The 17,483-nt window shown below is 46.4% G+C and overlaps 3 protein-coding genes across 16 annotated transcripts in view; 1 reads left to right on the plus strand and 2 right to left on the minus strand.

Moving 5' to 3' along the window:
- PCCA (propionyl-CoA carboxylase subunit alpha) overlaps window positions 1–390 on the plus strand; it is a 462,758-nt gene extending 462,368 nt beyond the window's left edge. For all 3 annotated transcript variants that reach the window (XM_038569960.1, XM_038569959.1, XM_038569963.1), the window contains one exon: window positions 46–390. In XM_038569960.1, the coding sequence (XP_038425888.1) occupies window positions 46–114 (69 nt within the window). In that variant the 3' untranslated portion in view covers window positions 115–390. The remainder of the gene's footprint in view (window positions 1–45) is intronic.
- Window positions 391–1,423: 1,033 nt separating this feature from the next.
- Window positions 1,424–17,483, minus strand: part of GGACT (gamma-glutamylamine cyclotransferase) — a 42,517-nt gene continuing 26,457 nt past the window's right edge. For 7 of the 12 annotated variants that reach the window (XM_038569965.1, XM_038569970.1, XM_038569967.1 and 4 more), the window contains one exon: window positions 1,424–2,589. In XM_038569965.1, the coding sequence (XP_038425893.1) occupies window positions 2,105–2,589 (485 nt within the window). In that variant the 3' untranslated portion in view covers window positions 1,424–2,104. Of the gene's footprint in view, window positions 2,590–14,657; window positions 14,710–14,765; window positions 15,554–16,702; window positions 16,722–16,943; window positions 16,962–17,483 lie in introns of those variants that run through there. The other 5 variants (XM_038569974.1, XM_038569973.1, XR_005376523.1 and 2 more) reach the window with 5 other exon arrangements.
- On the minus strand, window positions 5,679–10,159 carry LOC102155805 (heterogeneous nuclear ribonucleoprotein D-like). The gene has a single exon (XM_038569964.1). The coding sequence runs from the start codon at window positions 8,809–8,811 to the stop codon at window positions 7,750–7,752; it is 1,062 nt and encodes a 353-aa protein (XP_038425892.1). The 5' UTR covers window positions 8,812–10,159; the 3' UTR covers window positions 5,679–7,749.

A 17,483-nucleotide genomic window follows, 5' to 3' on the forward strand; every position in this document is an offset into this window, starting at 1 on the left:
AGTTAATAATTCTTACTACCCCCCCCCCCCTTTTTTTAATTCAAGGTGAAATCAGTGCATTGTAAAGCTGGAGACACAGTTGGAGAAGGAGATCTGCTCGTGGAACTGGAATGAAGTATTTATAGCCTTTCAGTCATCACCCAATTTAATTAGCCATTTGTATTATTATTATTTCACACTCAATTTATTCAAGCGTTTTGCAGGAACACTCCTGTGCAGCAGATTTTACATGGTCATATTTATTCCACATATAGTCAAAACCAACATTCTGCCAAAAAATCACCAATGGAAATTTTTATTGATATAAATACTTGTACATATGATTTGTACTTCTGCTGTGAGATTTCCTAGTGTCAAAATTAAATCAATAAAGCTGAGCATTTGTCTAAATATTAGTTTGGCCTTTTTTTGAATGAAGACAATGTACATAAGAGGCGACTGGCTGTGCCAGTAGACTTTAAATACTAGTGTTTCATTGTGATCTTTAAAAAAAAATCTATATAAATCCTAGTTCTTTGCCTTAGTTTCATTAAATAATCATTTGCCACCTCATAATCTGATTACCTACCTCTCCTGGTTGAGGCCCTCACTCTGGTCTGTGGCTACACCTGACTTCCAAAAGCCTGTGCAGGACCCCCACCCAGGAGCTTGGAAACCCCCTGCCACCTGCCCCGCCTCCCCCAGGCTTTGCTGGGGCTCCCTGGCCTGAGAGTGGTGGGTGTGGCTGCCACAAGCCCATCAGTTGATACCCATCCTTGCCTTTTTGTGTTTTTGTGAAGCAAGTTTCCAATTAAGAAAAAAGGGCTAAAAATACTAAAAATACTGATGGTGTTTTTGTGCCAGATGCAGTTAGTAATCATAGTCTACCATTAAGTTGAAGAGCAAGTGAGCTCTCCCAGCGGAGAACGAGGTTACTAAGGATCAGCAGCTGCGTTTTCACTGCTTCTGAAATTCTTGGAATACATTTCATACTTTGCTGGTAAGTAAGCAGAGGCAGAGGCGTGCGCTGATCTGAATCTACGCTGACAGATTATCAGATGGAGGTGGGTAGTAATTGGTACTTCGTGCCTTGCTAAAATTATTTTAAGTGCTGTTTGTATTTGGAAGCTAAGCTTTCTGTCAGGCCTGAAGAACAAATTACTAATGTGTTGGTTCTTCTCTGAAAGGCCCCCCGTACTCCCTAAACACCGCTCCCTCTGGGGGCAGGGACAGCACCTTGCCCCTCGGGCTCGGGTGAGCTTCTAGCTGACATCGGACTGCTCAGCAGTATCTGCCAGCAAGTAGGTGGCTTGTTATTTTGCTAGGTTATAATGAAAAGAACCTTCTAAAAAAAAAAAAAAAAAAAAAAAAAGAACCTTCTACCAAGTAAGTAATGCCCCGCCCCCCCCCCCCCCCCAAAAAAACCCAACAGTAGTACCAACACTTTTAAATTCGGTTTCCCAAAACATCCAGTTTAATGTTACATGATCATTCTTAGTAATCCCTTCTTTAATAAGGTTGATCTGAAAATTGTGAATATGATGTTTTATATGCTTTAAAACTACCCCCAAAACACAGTATGTTTTTCTTGAGGTTCTTTTATTAATGCTGAGATAACCCAAATCAGTTTAAAAATTCATCTCACTGTGACAGGTTAGAATCCATACAGTGGGGTTGCTAAAATCTAGCTGCTCCACAAAGTCTACATTTTAAATGTTCTCTTCAGATCAAAGCAAAGCAAAAAAGAAAGAAAGAAAAGTATGACATGAGTTCTTGAAATGTCATTTAGGGGAATTAAAATCCTGGATCTTCCTTATCCCATCCATTCAAGCCCAGGGCGTTCCTGAAGCAGCAAGCAACAAAGCGCTAGCAGAGAGAGGGGCTTCAGGCATAATCTTGTGATCAGTATGTCAAAATATTGGGGAAATCGGCTACAACTGAAAGAGAGATTGTTCCTTTTCCCACAGATTAAGTTTTACAACTATGTGTTTCAGGGAGCATTATTCCGCTTGTGCATTCAGTGGTGTGGTCCGAGGGGAGGCCTCCGGGGCTTACCATCTGTCCACAATCTCGTCATCACCAGGGCTCCCTCTGTCCCCTGGTCAAGGAGCAGTCCTGGCACTTCTCACCTGTTCTCCCGGGGATTATAGCGCAGCCCATGTTTCCCGTGGGAGTCATAGTTGTCATGGGATGGGAGGTGGACCCACTCAGGTGAGTAGGTGCCTGTGCTGTAGACGAAGCACTGCAGGGTCCCGTCTGAGGCCAGCGTCTCCTCAGGGGCTCCCTGTGTGTCTTCCCACTCGAGGACGGCGATCCTCACCAGCATGCGCTGGTACATGTCGGGGCAGCCCTCAAACTCATCCAAGAAGCGCAGCATCTGCTCATCCACGGCATAGATCTCCCCGACCACACACTGCCCCTGCCCCGGGAGGTTCAGCAGACGTGGGATGTTGTGCTCGCCAGCAATCACCAAGGGGTACGGTTCCACCGTGCGGCCCCGGCCTTGGAAGGCCGCGCAGCCGTTGGTGCCATCCAGCAGGACCTTGTGGTTGGGCTGGCCTCTCTTCAGAGTCCCATACACAAACACAGGGGCCATGCGGGCCACAGAAGCTGCGGGAGAGAAAGGAAGCAGACTGTACACACTGTGTGTGGCAGAGAAGGATCTTTCCATCTTAGTGGGGGTTGGATACTTCGGGAAGGGCCCGACAGGAAGTACTCCAGGCTCTGCTCAGCCAGCAGCTGCTCACGAGCCCCGCACAGCCTAGAGCCCACTACTCTTGCCCCCTGTGTGGTGGGCCCTACGGCATCAGGAAACACCAGCCACCCTTTAGAGTCTTCTGGGCAGAGGCACTCCTTTACGACCATACCTGTCAGAAGGAGACTGCCTGCCTTGGGATCAAGCCCTGCAGAACTGCTGTTTCTTAGGCCGGTTCATTTTCAATCTTTTTGAAAAGACTTTAAAAGTTATACCATAAATATATTTTATTAGAAAAGTTAGAAATACCAATAAGCAAATATAGGTACATACACATGTGCATAGACACACACGTAGAAAATAGTCACATGTAGTCAGCTACGAGAGATTATTCAGGTGTCGGTACTAAATTTACATTCTGGCCCTGGCAGTAGGACCCAGCAAATTTTAACAATCACACCTTCCTTTTCAAGGTCCTAGAGGGTAATGAGGCTTCCCTGTGACTCACTGTGACTCAGCGCGGCAGTCTTGGCTCTTGTCGTGAAGGTAAATATTTACTGCTCACTGGGGTCTGGGCCCCAGATTGTTACATAATTGATAAAAGTCATTTGTGTTAAAGTGACTCAAACCAAACTAGAAATGAAGTTAAAGTGGGCCTCTCCTCAGGGCCTGGCATCTCGCTGCCCTACATGCCCAGCGCTGTGTGAGGACAGCAGGCTTTGGAAGGAAGACACCTTGCACAGGAATACAAGATGCATCCATGTGCTGGCAGCAGCCCGCCCCCTGCCAGGAACACCTGGAGGGTGACACCCCCTAGGTGCCAGTCACCTGGCAGGTGGCCCTTAGGGGAAGTCACATTTGGCTCACAGGAGTTGCACTTTTTGGTGTGGGGGTCTCAGCCTCGCCTCACCTCCTCAGGGCGTCTGGGGAGGGTGCACGGCCCCCACAGACGCACTGCCTCTATCACCAGCCTGCAGAGTGTCAAGAGTTGCACAGGTTTCAGGTAAACTGCGGTCGGACAGGGTTGGCTGTGAGAGCAGCACCAGGCTGGCCGAACATGTGCATACCGGGCAACATTGGGACACCTTGAGCAGGACAGGGGACATGGTGGGAGCTCTAGTTCTAGTGACTCCAGTGACAGGAAGGACAGATTAGAGCTGTGGGGTATGACAGGGAGGCATGCTGGGCATGAGAGTCTGGAGGTGAGTCAAGGAGAAGATAGAGTGCAGCCATAGAGGGAAAAGGACATTGTGGGCACCAAGGAGCTGAAGGTGACAGGGCTGCTGCTACAGGGGACCAGAGAGGATGGGCAAACCTGAGCACAAAGAGGGCGTCAGGAGGAGCCACGGGGGGTGGGGGAGGCTGTGCGCCAGCCTTGGAGACATTCAGGAGGAGCCTCCTGACTCCCCCAACACTTGCATCCTGTTTGCTGGTGCGATCTGGCCACAGCTCCTCCAGGGGAACCCAAGGTCCCTCTCTCACCCTGGTCGCCATCCCTACCCTCGCCCAAGGACTGCCCCCAACCCCAACCAGACCTGCCTGTGTTCCCTGCAGCCTTGGGCCCTCCGCAGGGGGCACAGAGGCCTCCCCCCGCTGGCCTGGAGCAGCACCCAGCAGCCCCGCACCACCCCGACATGCTCTCCGTGGTCCCTGCTCTCTGAGGGGCTGCTGGTCCTGGTCCCGGCCGTTCAGAGCTGGAAGGAAACATGGAAACATTGGGTCTAGCGATGCCCAGGCTCAGGCTGGTGAGGATCTGAGCGTGCACAGCCAGGCAGAGCGAGTCCTCACGGAGATGCGCCATCACTGCTGCCCGAGCTCTTCTCTTTAAGTTTTTAAAGTAATATGTGTCCGTGATGTCCAAGTCCAATAGCTTTACCAGAACAATCAAGCCGCCTACCCTTTCCACAGCCTGGGCGGGGGGCAGTACTTTTAAGCCTTCAAGCTGTAGCATTTGGTGTTTCTCTTCATATTGTTGATGACTTGCCCTGACTTCTCGATGTTTTAAATTAAGTGTTACCTGCCAACCCCCGAAGCAGGTGAACAGAGTGGTTTAAGGCACAGACTTTAGAACCCCATTGCCGGGGTTGTGACGTCAGGCAAACCACTTAACCTCTCTGCCTCGGCTGTAAAAGGAAGTAATGGCAACCTGCTCAGCAAGTGGGTACACCGGGCGGGCCGGGCCGACTCCCCGCTGGCTCAGCGGACTCCTGCTGTCGCTGTTCCCGCCTGGGTCTGTGCCCCAAACGCGCACACCGCTCTGCCCCGCATCCCTCCGGCTGACCCCGTCACAGTTTTGGTCAAATCCATATTCATGTCAGCGTTAGAACTATGTAAACACTGTTCTCAGATAAGGCACATAGCGTACTATCATTAATTTCCTTTCTTGGACAACTTTTCTGTTTTTCTTGGAATTAAAAATTGCTTGCAGCTTTTTCCCTCCTCTGCTCAAGCTTCTCTGACAGTAATTCAGCCTCTCGGTTTCAGAGAGTTTCAGAAAGCATCCTTTCAGCCTTGACCACCATTAAAGAACAAAAATCAAACTCTGTAGTGTGAAGATGTAATTGCCTTTATTACTCGATTCACGAGTCAGGCAGCGTCCCACCGGGCACGCGGGCACACAGGAGTTGTACTAAAGGGAAGGCTCCAGGAAGGCCGGTGGGGCAGGGAAGTTATTAGCAAAAGAAAAGGACTGTTCTGGGCAAGGGCACCTTCCCCCAGAGGGCAGAGGACAGGATGCCAGGTGGTCTTACTAGCAAGTTAGCTGCTCTGTTCCTCTGGGGATGGAGGAGGGCTTGGGTGACACGTTACCTCATAGGTGCTCATCAGTCTAGAGAAGTTACTAAGGAAGTCTGACAGCACAAAAAGGTCAGGTATAAAGTCCTGGTTTAGTGACTTGGCCTAAAATGCAGCCATTTGGGGCCTCTTATTTTTAAAGTTTATTCATTTAAGTAATCTCTATACCCAATGTGGGGCTGGAACCCAGGACCCCAAGATCCAGAGTTGCATGCTTTCCCGACTGAGCCAACCAGGCACCTCTGTATCTCTTTTTAACCACTACCCACTGGTTTCCATTCATGTTCCCCTGGAGCCCATCCTGCTCCTGTCTGGGCACTGCTGCCTTCTGGGACGTTCCGTGATGCCATCCAGGGCTTCCGTGAGCCAGTGCCAGAGCCTGGCACCTGGATCCCATGGCCCCTTCTTGGTCGACTCCCTCATTTTGCTGAAGTTAATTCTTTCCCACCTTTAATTCACAGCGTGGCTCAGTAGAGAATTCTAGAAACAATTTTCTTCAGAACTTTATTTTTTTGTTTAAAAAGCCTTTATTCATTTTTGCTCAGGGAAAGGACAATCTCAATGTCAACTTGTCACCTATTCATAAATTTTAACTTAACAGGATTCACTGCCCTAAAGGCTGCACCTACAGACTTTTGACAACATAACTTAAAATGAAAATCTCCCTTGTTCCCTAAGGTTGCATGTTTAAAGAATAAACAGTCCCTTGCAATAACCAACCTTGGTACTTGGCCTAGGTTTAAGGTCAAATAGCAAAACAAGAGCAAAAGGAGGCCAAGTGCATTGTAACTTGATAGCCAGCAAGTACAAACATCATTGAACAAAGGAAGTTGCAGGCACCAAATAAAACAAAAGGCAGGTTCATCAGCAAGAAAAATTTACAGTTTGAAGGTGAGATCAACTATTCCACATGTGAACATGTAGGTCAATACTAGAGACTAATGTGGAACCACAGAAACAAAACTTCTATCTTAGTACCAACTACACTGAACGTAAAATTCAAAACTTAATTACCCAGGAAATTCTCCAAAATCTAAAGCTAAAACTGCCTCTTGATGCACCAGGAAGATGTTTTAATGACTGGGTCACTTAGATTTGCACCGACATATGTAAAATTTGAAGTGTATTTCCCGCCACTACTCTTTCCTGTGTCTGAATCTGGGTATGCTTAACTACTCAGCTCATGCACTAATGCATTAAAAATGATGCAACCTACTACCATGACTTCTTAAACTCACACCACCTTAACAGTTAATACCCAAAATAGCTTCCTGAAAATGTCCCAATATTAAACTTTTTGTTCAGTTTGGTGCTTGCTGTGACAATACAGAACAGAATACAACTAATTTCCTCAGCCACTACACTTCCAAGTAACTGAATCTAACTTTTGCTCAAGTTTCAACCCACCTATCTGCCAAAATGCTTGTTAAAATTTAACCATCTCTGATACTCTTAAACTGCAGCTCCTATACACAGTTTAACAGTGCCTTTCCCTGTGTGTATCTGGACATTTTAATCAAGAGAATTAAAGTCATGGTATTATGATTAGCCAAAGCTCTTCCTAGCAGACTGATTCTGATTTAGCATATAATAAATGGCTTCCCAGAGATAGAAGCAAACAAGCCACAATCATTTCTATTCATGAAAGGAGCTACCAACATGCCTTGTGCCAAAAAGGTGCACTTTTCCAAAAACACAGTCCAGAAGATTGATGGTCAGCTGGAAATCTTCCACTAATGACAACATTATGACAAGATCTCCGGATACACAGAGAAGAAACATTAAAAGTGTGGTGGAATCCTCAGCAGGGAAATGAAGCCTTAGAGAATAGTATACATTTAACAAAAATGGGGAACAGGGTGACACTGTAGCTGGCTATTCATAAAGGACCACAGATTTTCCTCATGGACCAAAAGTCCCTACAAAATAAACTGTGCCTCAATTATTGCTTATTTTAAATTACACTTTTACAGAGCTATTTAGTACCTGACACAGAAAAACAGTCGCATAAGGAAGCATTTATTTGAGGTTTAACATGAAATCATACAAATAAAATTTGTATAAACACAAATCCACATCGAGTCGTAACACAGCAAAAGACAAAGTAAAAACAAAGGAAACTAATTGGTGGCTATATACAGTTGGACACGGTTGTGTCTTGCACACTAGAAAGTCTTTTACAAAATAATCATCTTAGATCAACAGAAGACCAATCTTCAATGTCGTCCTGCAAGATGGGTTAACTTTAAGCAATCTCCTCCTGTTTTCTCCAATGTCCTCCTTTAGTATGGCTGGTAATTGTTTTGGTAACTGCCACCCCCTCTAGACGCCTTGCCGTAAGTGCTCTGTTGGCCACTGTAGTCTACATATCCCTGTCCATATCCATAGTTCCCATAGTTATACCCAGTATAATCATAGCCGCCATAGCCACTATAGTTTTGATCACCACCATAGGCACTATTGTAATTTCCATATCCTTGATCATAATAGTTATTAAATCCTTGGTTCCAGTTTTGACCCTGACCTCGTCCACGACCCCTAGTACCACCTCGTCCACCAGCTGCAGCACCTCTTCCTCCTTTTTGTTGTTGCTGTTGCTGCCTATATACCTCTTTGGGTTGTGCGACTTTGATTTCACACTTCCCAGAACCAATTTGATGATATCTGCTTTCTAACAATTCCTTTACTGGCTCTTCGTCTGTATAGGTAATAAAACAAAATCCTCTTCTTTCGTTTGTTTTTGTATCCATGGGAAGTTCAATATATTCAATCTCTCCAAAGGCTCCAAAATATTCTTTAATTTGTTCTTCACAAGTATCTGGGCTCAATCCACCCACAAAAATCTTTCTGGGGGGTTCTTTCCCTTTTAAAGCTTTGGCCCTTTTGGGGTTTATCAACTTGCCATCCAGTTTGTGTTCTTTCAGTTCCAAAACCTTATCAACACTAGCAGCATCTTTGAAAAGCACAAATCCAAATCCTCTTGGTCTTCCAGTCACTGGAACTGTTTCAATTGTACAGTCTACAACTTCCCCAAATCGAGACAAATATTCAGTCAGATCTTTCTTGCTTGTATCCCAGCTCAAGCCTCCAATAAACATTTTACCGTCATCCTGCTGATTCTTGCTCGCGTTGATCTTGGATCCCTCTGCGAACTCCTCTATGTTGCTGTACTCATTCATGTCCTCCATGGTGGCGGAGCTGGCGGCCGGGGTCGGCGGCGGAGCGTTGTATGGAGCTGGATTTAAAACGGCGGCGGCAGAGCTCTTCAGAACTTTAAAGGCATTCCTGTTTTCTAAATTTCCCAAGATCTTGTTGAGAAGTCCAGCGCCACTGGGCTCCACCATCCTCTGTTCAGGACTTGAGCTTTCCTCCTGGAGAGTTGCGAGCTCTTCTTTTTTCCCTTTTTAAAATATTTATCTATTTGAGAGTGAGAGCACGAGCGCGGGGAGAGGCAGAGGGAGAAAATCCTCAGGCCGACTCCTTGCTGAGTGCAGAGCCCTGCCCGGGGCTCAATCCCATGAGCCCGAGATCATGAGCCTGAGCTGCAATCACGAGTCCGACGCTTAGCCAATGGAGCTGCCCAGGTGCCCCACTCCTTGTGGGGTTTTCATTCATTGTGCCAGGAACTTCCATCTGAAAACTCACCATCTTGGACCGTGGGAAATTTCCTTCTCATTCCTACCTTCTTGTTCTCTTTCTGATCTAATACTCACGTATTCCATATCCTGAAATAATTTTCCCGTTTTCTCTCTCTCCTCCTTTTTTTCTAGGTATTTTTCTTTTTAATCTACTTAACTCCCAGTTCTTCTGTGAGTTTGTGTCTATCTTTGCCATCATAGTTCTTTCCCAGCTTCAAACCGCCTCTCATCTTTGGGAAGGTATTAATTACCTTAGGTTTGGGTTGTTGTTTGATGTTTTCATCTTTGCCTGCATTGACTTTGTTTTGGTGTTTCTTTACAGGTTTTCTTCCAAAGCTGGTAATCCTTGGCCACTGGCTTTTCATATTGAGAATCTAGACATCATATAGTAAATGAAAGCTGTGTGTGCAACGTTGAGGACCTGATGGTTGGCAGGCCTCGTGTGGGGATTCTGGGTGCAGGTTTGGGGGTGGCAGGTAACAGAATCTAGGTATGCAGATTTTCCCTTGGTCTCCATTTTTAGGGTGCCACCTAACCTCACCCTCAGCCGGGCCCAGTGCCCCCAGTACGAAGCCTCTCTGGACAGCATACCCTCTACTCCCTGCTGGGAAGAGGAGACTGGGCATCTCTGCTCCCTTTACAGACTTTTACCCTTCCCTGACCGTCATCTTCACACGCCCTTGGGTGCAGAGTTTCCCGGGTGGTCTGCTGTACCAGGTGGCTAGCTGCTTGCTTCCTTCACACCGTGCAGGGGTTTGGGTTTCTGGCTTCTCAGGCTGCTAAGGCATTTTGTCTTCCAGAATGTTGTTGTCCTCCCTGGCCTTCTGTCTTTATAGGTCACTGGAGTGGCATTTAGGGAGAAAGCAGGACTAGTGGAGCCTGTTCCTCTGCATCTCCTCCTTGGGGAGCCCTCCCTGACCACCCACTCCACCATTTCACAGGCCCACAGACCTTCATCTTTCCAGAGGCTCAATATGAAATGGGACACAAGTGGAGGTTTGGAAACCACTTGCTTAGAGGGGCGCTGAGAAGAGTTTATGGCACCACTGATCTGGCTATGTTTTAGATTGCCAGTAAGGTGGCAGGTGGGCACAGGGGGCTGGCCGGGGCAGGGGCGGGGGCGGGGTGCAGGTGGGGGCAGACCTGCAGAGGGGAATCATCTTTGGCAGGCAAGAGCAGCCTAGGAGAGGGAAAGGCCAGCAGGGCCCTCAGGGAACCGCAGGGGTGCACACTACAGGGGAGCTGAGTTTGTCACCCCACAATATGCCTCTTTGGTGGGAGGATTACTTTAGGCTGATTATATTTTATGAAACACAGGAGAAGCTCTGAGATAAGTAACTCTTTTAAGAAGAGTCATTTGCAAAAAAATAAAAAATAAAAAATAAAAAATAAAAAAAAATAAAAAATAAAAAAAAAAGAAGAGTCATTTGCATTTCTAAGGGGTGTCTCCATTTGTAAGGTTGTCTTCCTACCTGTCCCAGCAAGAGGGGGATGATTTTCCATCTCTAGAAATTCTATCTGTGCCAAAGGCAGAGAATGGGAGATGCATAACCTTACCCTGTTTACTGAGCTCTGCCTGCAAACCTCCCACAATCGGCTCCTGGGCCCCAGTGTCTCTCCTGTTTTAGCAGGAGACAGTATCTCAGGGGAGGGTGTGGCCTTTGGGGTGTTACTCCTTTTCCTGGGTTTCCCGGGGTATACAGGAGAGACACATGTTATAAAATTTTTGTGTTTCTCTCCTGTTAATCTTTTACTACAGGGAGTACTAAAGGTAGAGGGAAAATTCGGCTTCCTACATAAGGACTGAGACAAAGTCTCCCCTCTCCTGTTCACAGTGAAGGTCAGGGGAAATAAACTAGTAAACAGGCAGCATCCAAAAAAAAAAAAAAAAAAGTGGAGCAAGGACAGTGGGAAGGAGTGCGCCCAGGGCGTGGTGAGAGGCCCTGCCTCAGAAGGGACAGATGGGTGGCCACAGGGATGTGAAAATAGGTGATGTCATCTGTCCAGGGCGGGTGCCACCAGGGCTGAGGACCTGCAGAATGGAAAGAGGTTTAGAACAGCCCTCCTGGGAAAAGCCTGGGCTTTGGAATAAGAGCCATAGGATGCCAGAGCAGGTTCTTTGCAAAGAAAGCACCGTGCTTCCATGACTCCAGGACAGCTCACCAGGACTACACAGGCTGGCCTACTGAGGGTGACAGAAGGACAGAAATTGCGGTTAGGGAGCTGGAGAAGATGGTACATCTGCAGGGCTGATTCCTCCCAGCGATGCCCGCCAGTGCCATCTCTGCAGGTGGGGGAACCCCGCTGAGGGGTGGGGGAGGCTCAGGTGGCTGAGATGAGGCTCCAGCGCTCTGCCCTTCCGGCTGACCCCAAGGCCACAGGTGAGTGCCCACCGCACAGCCTAGGACTCAGGCCCTGCAGTGACAGCGACGGTTTACAAAGGACACTCCCGACTATATTCTTGTGTCTCTCTCACTTCTTTTCACTAAATTTTGATAAACCAATTCCTTCTCTGAATTTATTTTCAAAATTTTTAAAAATCGTGATAAAATACACAAAATATAAAATTTACCATTCTAACCATTTTTAATTATACAGTTCAGTAATGTTAAGTACATCCCGTCTCCAAGACTTTTTCCATCTTATAAAACTGAAACTCTATACCCCCTGCCCTGTCTCCCTACCCCTGGCAACCCCATGCCACTTTCTATTAGTTTCATTACTCTGGGTACCTCATGTAAGTGAAATTATTCAGTGTCTGTCTTCTTGTGGCTAACTTCACAGAGCATAATGTCCTCAAGGTTCCATGAGGATCCATGCTGCAGCCTGTCAGAATTTCTTTCCTACTTAAGGCTGAATAATACTCCATCATATATATGTACACCACATTTTATTCACCCATCCTCCAGTAGATATTTGGGTTGCTTCCACTTCTTGGCTATTGTGAATAATGCTGCCATGAACGTGAGATTGCTGGACCATATGGTTATTCTATTTAATTTTCTTAATAACCTCTGTTTTTCCACTAGCAGCTGTACCATTTTTACATTCCTACCAAGTGTACAAGTGTTCCAATTTCTCCACATCTTTGTCAGCACTTGTTCCTTTTTGTTTTGCTTTTTTTTTCTTTAAAGACTTTATATTTATCCATGAGAGACAGAGAGAGAGAGAGAGGCAGAGACACAACACAGGCAGAGGGAGAAGCAGATTCCCCGCAGGCAGCCTGATGCAAGACTGGATCCCAGGACCCTGGAATCATGACCTAAGCCCAAGGCAGATGCTCAGCCACTGAGCCACCCAGGTGTCCATTTTGTTGTTTTGTTGTTTTTTTGATGGTGGCCATAACTGGTGTGAGGCAGTATCTCACTGTGGTTTTGAGGATTAGTGATGCTAAGCATCTTTTCATCTGCTTATTGGCCGTTGGTATATCTTCCTTAGAGGAATGTCTCAAGTATTTGCTACTGAATTTTAATTCTCTAGCTCTTCTGGATATTAACCTCTTACCAGGCACATGATTTATAATATATTCTCTCACTCCGTAGGTTGCCTTTTCATTTTGTTGACTGTGTCCTTTGATGCACAGTTTTGAGCTTAGGTGTTGTCCAATGTATTTTTACTTTTGTTTCCCATGTTTTGGTGTCATATACAAGAAATCACTGCCAAATCCAGTGTCATGAAACTTTTGCCCCATGTTTTCTCCTAAGAGTTTTGTAACATTAGCTCTTATGTTGTTGGTCCTTTTTGTATGTGGCATACAGTAAGGGTCCAACAGCATTCTTTTGCATACGGAGACCGAGTTTTCCAGTCGTTGTAAAGATTGCTCTTTCCCCCTTGGTCTTGGCACCCTTACCAAAAATCATTCAACTGTATTTGCAAGGACTGATTTCTAGACTCTCATTGTCTTTCATTGTGTCTCTATGTCAGTACTGCCCTGTTTATTTACTTATTTATTTTTAAAAAGATTGTATTTATTTATTCATGAGAGACAGAGAGAGAGGCAGAGACACAGGCAGAGAGAGAAGCAGGCTCCATGCAGGGAGCCTGATGTGGGATCGATCCCAGGTCTCCAGGATCACACCCAGGCGCCAAACTGCTGAGCCACCCAGGGATCCCCTGCCCTGTTTTTTATTGCTGTAGCTCTGCAGTAAGTTTTTTGAGATCAGTAAGCATGAGAGCTCCAACTTTGTTATTTTTCAAGATGACTTTGCTTATTTGGGGTCCCTTGATATTCCTTATGAATTTCAGGATGGATTTTTCTATTTCTGCAAAAATGCACCTTTAGAAATTTTCATAAGAGCTACCTTAAACCTGTAGATCACTGTGGGTAGTGTTAGCATCCTAACAATAGTCTTCCAATCCATGGACATGAGCTTTCTTTCCATTTATTTGTCTTTAATGTTTTTAAGCAACATGTTGGTAATTTTCAGTGTGTAAGTCTTTCACCTCCGTGGTTATGTTTATTCCTAGGTATTTTATTATTTTTGATGTTACTCTAAGAGGAGGAATTAGTTTTTATATTTTCAGATTTTCCATTGTTAATATATAAAAATGCAACTGACTTTTTGTGCACTGATTTTGTATCCTGCAGCTTTCATGAATTCATTTATTAGTTCTAACAGTTTTCTTATAGAAATCTTAGAGCTTTCTACATATAAGATAACATAAGCAGTGATAATTATTTTTACTTCTTCCTTTCTAATTTGGATCTCTCACATTACTTTTTTGCCTGATTGTTTCAGGTAGGACTTCTGATACTATGTTTAATAGCATCCTTATCTAATTTCTATTCTTAAAGGAAAAACATTGTCTTTTATTTTTGAGAATGAGGTTAGTTTGGGGTTTTTCATATATGGCCTCTATCATGTTGAGGTAGTTTCCTTCTATTCCTACTTTAAGTGTTTTCACCACAAACTGGTGCTGAATTTTGTCAAACTTTTTTTCCTTCATTTTGTTAATATGCATTACATTGATTTTCTTATGTCGAACCACCCTTGCATTCCTGAGATAAAGTCCACTTTGCCATGGTACATAATTCTTGTAATGTGTTGCTGAATTCTGTTTGCTAATATATTTAGAATTTTTGCATCAATCCTCAGCAGGAATATTAAAATGATAAAAATATCTACTACTATACTACTACTAGCTTATATGCTTTTCAATGAAGCCTCCTAAAAAATGAATATTCTGCATAATAAATGGGAGAGGGAATCATGCCATATCAATTACTGGTTGGGCCTTAATGATTTTTCAGAGCCAAGGATACCTGGGAAGGTGGTGTTACATAGAAACGATTGTGGGTAGACCACAGATTAACTTTAACTCTGTGGAGAATCATTCCAGCAGCTTTCTTCCGCAGAAGACAAGTTCTTCTTGTGAAAGAAAACTTGACAATAAAAATTAAACTTCTTTTCTAGGTAATAATGCAGCCTGCCAAAATGACCAAATTTTAATAGTCTACATTTCATCTATTGAGTTGTATCCTTTACTACTTATGTAAGAAAAGAATTAACATTTTGCATTTCTGGCTCCTTTCATAAGAAAAACATCATTACCTTTCTGATTGTGTTTTGAACAAACAGAGATCCTGCAGGAAGAAACTCATCCCTGTGGGGATTGAGAAAGGATCAGAGTTAAGCACTGAAACAAGCAATTAATTCCCATTAGAGGATGAAGGCACTCATGTTCACTTTGAATCAGAAAAACAAATTGTGAATAAAATCATGTACAACCAAGAGGTGACTTGTCAAAGTTAATAACTTAGAGAATGGAAGGGAAACTGAATGCACAGGAGAAACTGCACGCCACAGGAAGTGCAGGCCAGTGAACTGGAGGGGTTCTGTATTGGTGGGATAAGACCCACCACTCTAAACGCCACAGTCATGTGGGGGCAGGGGGTTCCGGTGCCTGACCTTCCTCTAACAAATGCAGTCTAGGAGAAAAAGTCTCACAGTGTTTTCTACCTGTTAGGTCACCATCCCCCAGGCATGGATTTCCCTACAAAAGCAATGAGAGAGAAGCAGGGAGACTAACATTCAACGTGGCATATGTCACTCTCAGGTAGGAAAGGCAGCTCTGAATGACCCCGAGTGCCATCTCCTCCAACGATGTGATCAATGCGCACAGGCCTGAGTGGAGGCTGTTGCTGCACCAGGGTCTCAGCACCTTCCACTTGGGAATCGAAGAGCCCCCAAACTGAACCCCTGTCCCAAACCCAACTGTTTGGGAGTGGTGTGGACAGCCGGGGGTCTGCAGGGAAGGGGGGACAGGCTCAGAGAGTCTCGAAAAGTTTTACTTCAGCAAAATGTGGCTACTTGAGTATCGTCGGTGTTTAAGAAAACAAAGCCAATCCTGGATGTGCTGCTCGGCCTGGCGCTGCAGGAGATGCCTGTCACTTACTCAGCAGTTCTGGTCTGCAGGCGCAACCCGTCTATGGTTTCATATTTCATCGCTGAAGCAGAAATTGAAAGTGATTACAAGTCATTCCTATAATTGTTGAATTTTTCCTGCTTAATTTTTTTTTCCTAGCCACCTGGTGCTAAGAGTGTACAAGGCAGGGTTCGGCTGAAGGGTTTATGATGCTAGTTCATACACAGTGACTACTGCGCGTGCTGAGGACCTATTCGGGAACACATGCAGACCAGGTGAGCCCAACAAAAAAGGGGCTAATACTGAGCTCTTCTTAAACTTATCCGCAAAAGGACTTAAATGGACATCATTTTCTAACATGAAGACAACCTTTAAAGAAAGGCGCCTCCAGAGAATACTCATCCCGCGTGGATTAAAGTGTAACGATCCAGGGAATGGCAGTTGTCTGTTTTCTTGGCCACCAGCAATGGCCACTGCCTGCCGTAAGGGGTGCAGGATGCGCGCGGCCTTGCGCTCTGGGCTCGTGGGCTACGGGCCACGGGGCCACGGGCGTGTGCAGGAGCCTCCGGCAGGCCTGACCCGTGGGGCCAGATCTCAGCCGGAAGCCGGGGGGCTGCGGGCCTGCCTGCACTCTGGACCGGTCCTGCTCCACAGAGCCCCCCCCACCCCGCCCAGCCCCCAGCTCAGTCCCGGGGCTGCTTCTCCCGCCCTGCTGGCTGCTACTTTCCCTGGAGACAACGCCCGAGTGTCCCATACAGTTACCCATTAATTCTTCACAAGTTTCTCAGAGCTGTAGGAAACAGGTGAAAAAACAAAATCCCTTGAACCCTGCGCGGGAGCTGGGCCCGAGCCCGCAGGGCCGTGAGGCCCTGTCAGGCTCCCCTCAAGTGGCCCCCGGGGCGGGGGGCAGGGGGGCTCGGCTGCATCCTGTGGGCACTTTGATACTGTCGCCCTGCTGCCTGCTGCTTTCTTTACAGCAGCGACAGGGCTTCCTGCCCGCCGACCCTCGCCCACCCCAGTGAATACCCCAGAAACGGTTACGGCAAAACACTTTTCTTACATTAACCAAGCGGCTCCGGCAAAACTGCAGTGCCTTTGAACTCACGAAGTGAGGGATCTCGGTTCACAGCTGTCCCCTCCTGCCCTATCCCTTCACGGCCGTGCAACAAATAGGGGCTTTATGGGCCCTGATGCCACACTGGGGCCTCTGAACGCTGCCTCAGCCACCATCCCATGGGTTTTCACTCTGGCTGTGCCGGACATTTTACAAAGGAATGTTTTAATGTCATACCACCTTTAAGGCAATTCTTTTTTTTTTTTTTTTTTTTTAGATTTTATTTATTTAGGGCAGCCCCGGTGATGCAGTGGTTTAGTGCCGCCTGCAGCCTAGGGCATGATCCTGGAGACTCTAGATCCAGTCCCATGTCAGGTCTCTGCATGGTGCCTGCTTCTCCCTCTGCCTGTGTCTCTGCCTCTCTCTCTCTCTGTCTCTATGAATTAAAAAAAAAAAAAAAAGATTTTATTTATTTATTCATGAGAGACAGAGAGAGGCAGAGAGAGAAGCAGGCTCCATGCAGGGGGACTGACGCAGGACTTGATCCCGGGTCTCCAGGATCACGCCCTGGGCTGAAGGCAGCGCTTAACTGCTGAGCCACCCAGGCTGCCCATTTAAGGCAATTCTTTTACCATCTTTAAAACAAAGTGACCAACAAGGGAGATAGGACCATCCCCACACACCCCCAGGCCTACTCTGAAAGTCTGCAAAGAACAGCTGTAAACTCCCCGAACACCCAGTCAGGGAAAGGGCTCGATGGAAACAGGCTGGATGGTGAACGGGCCGGGCCTGCCGGGGCCACAGCCTGGAGTAACAGCCCCCCACCCCCACCCCCCCATCAGGCTCGGGGAGGAGGCACTGAACACTCAGGAGAGGCCTGGCCGCGCCCGCCAGAGACCATGTGCTGCCGGAGGTGGAGGGAGAGCACTGGTACCAGCACGGGCTTGCCCATGGACAA

The sequence above is a fragment of the Canis lupus genome, chromosome 22 (genome assembly GCF_011100685.1).
Source record: "Canis lupus familiaris isolate Mischka breed German Shepherd chromosome 22, alternate assembly UU_Cfam_GSD_1.0, whole genome shotgun sequence".
Lineage (NCBI taxonomy): Eukaryota > Metazoa > Chordata > Mammalia > Carnivora > Canidae > Canis > Canis lupus.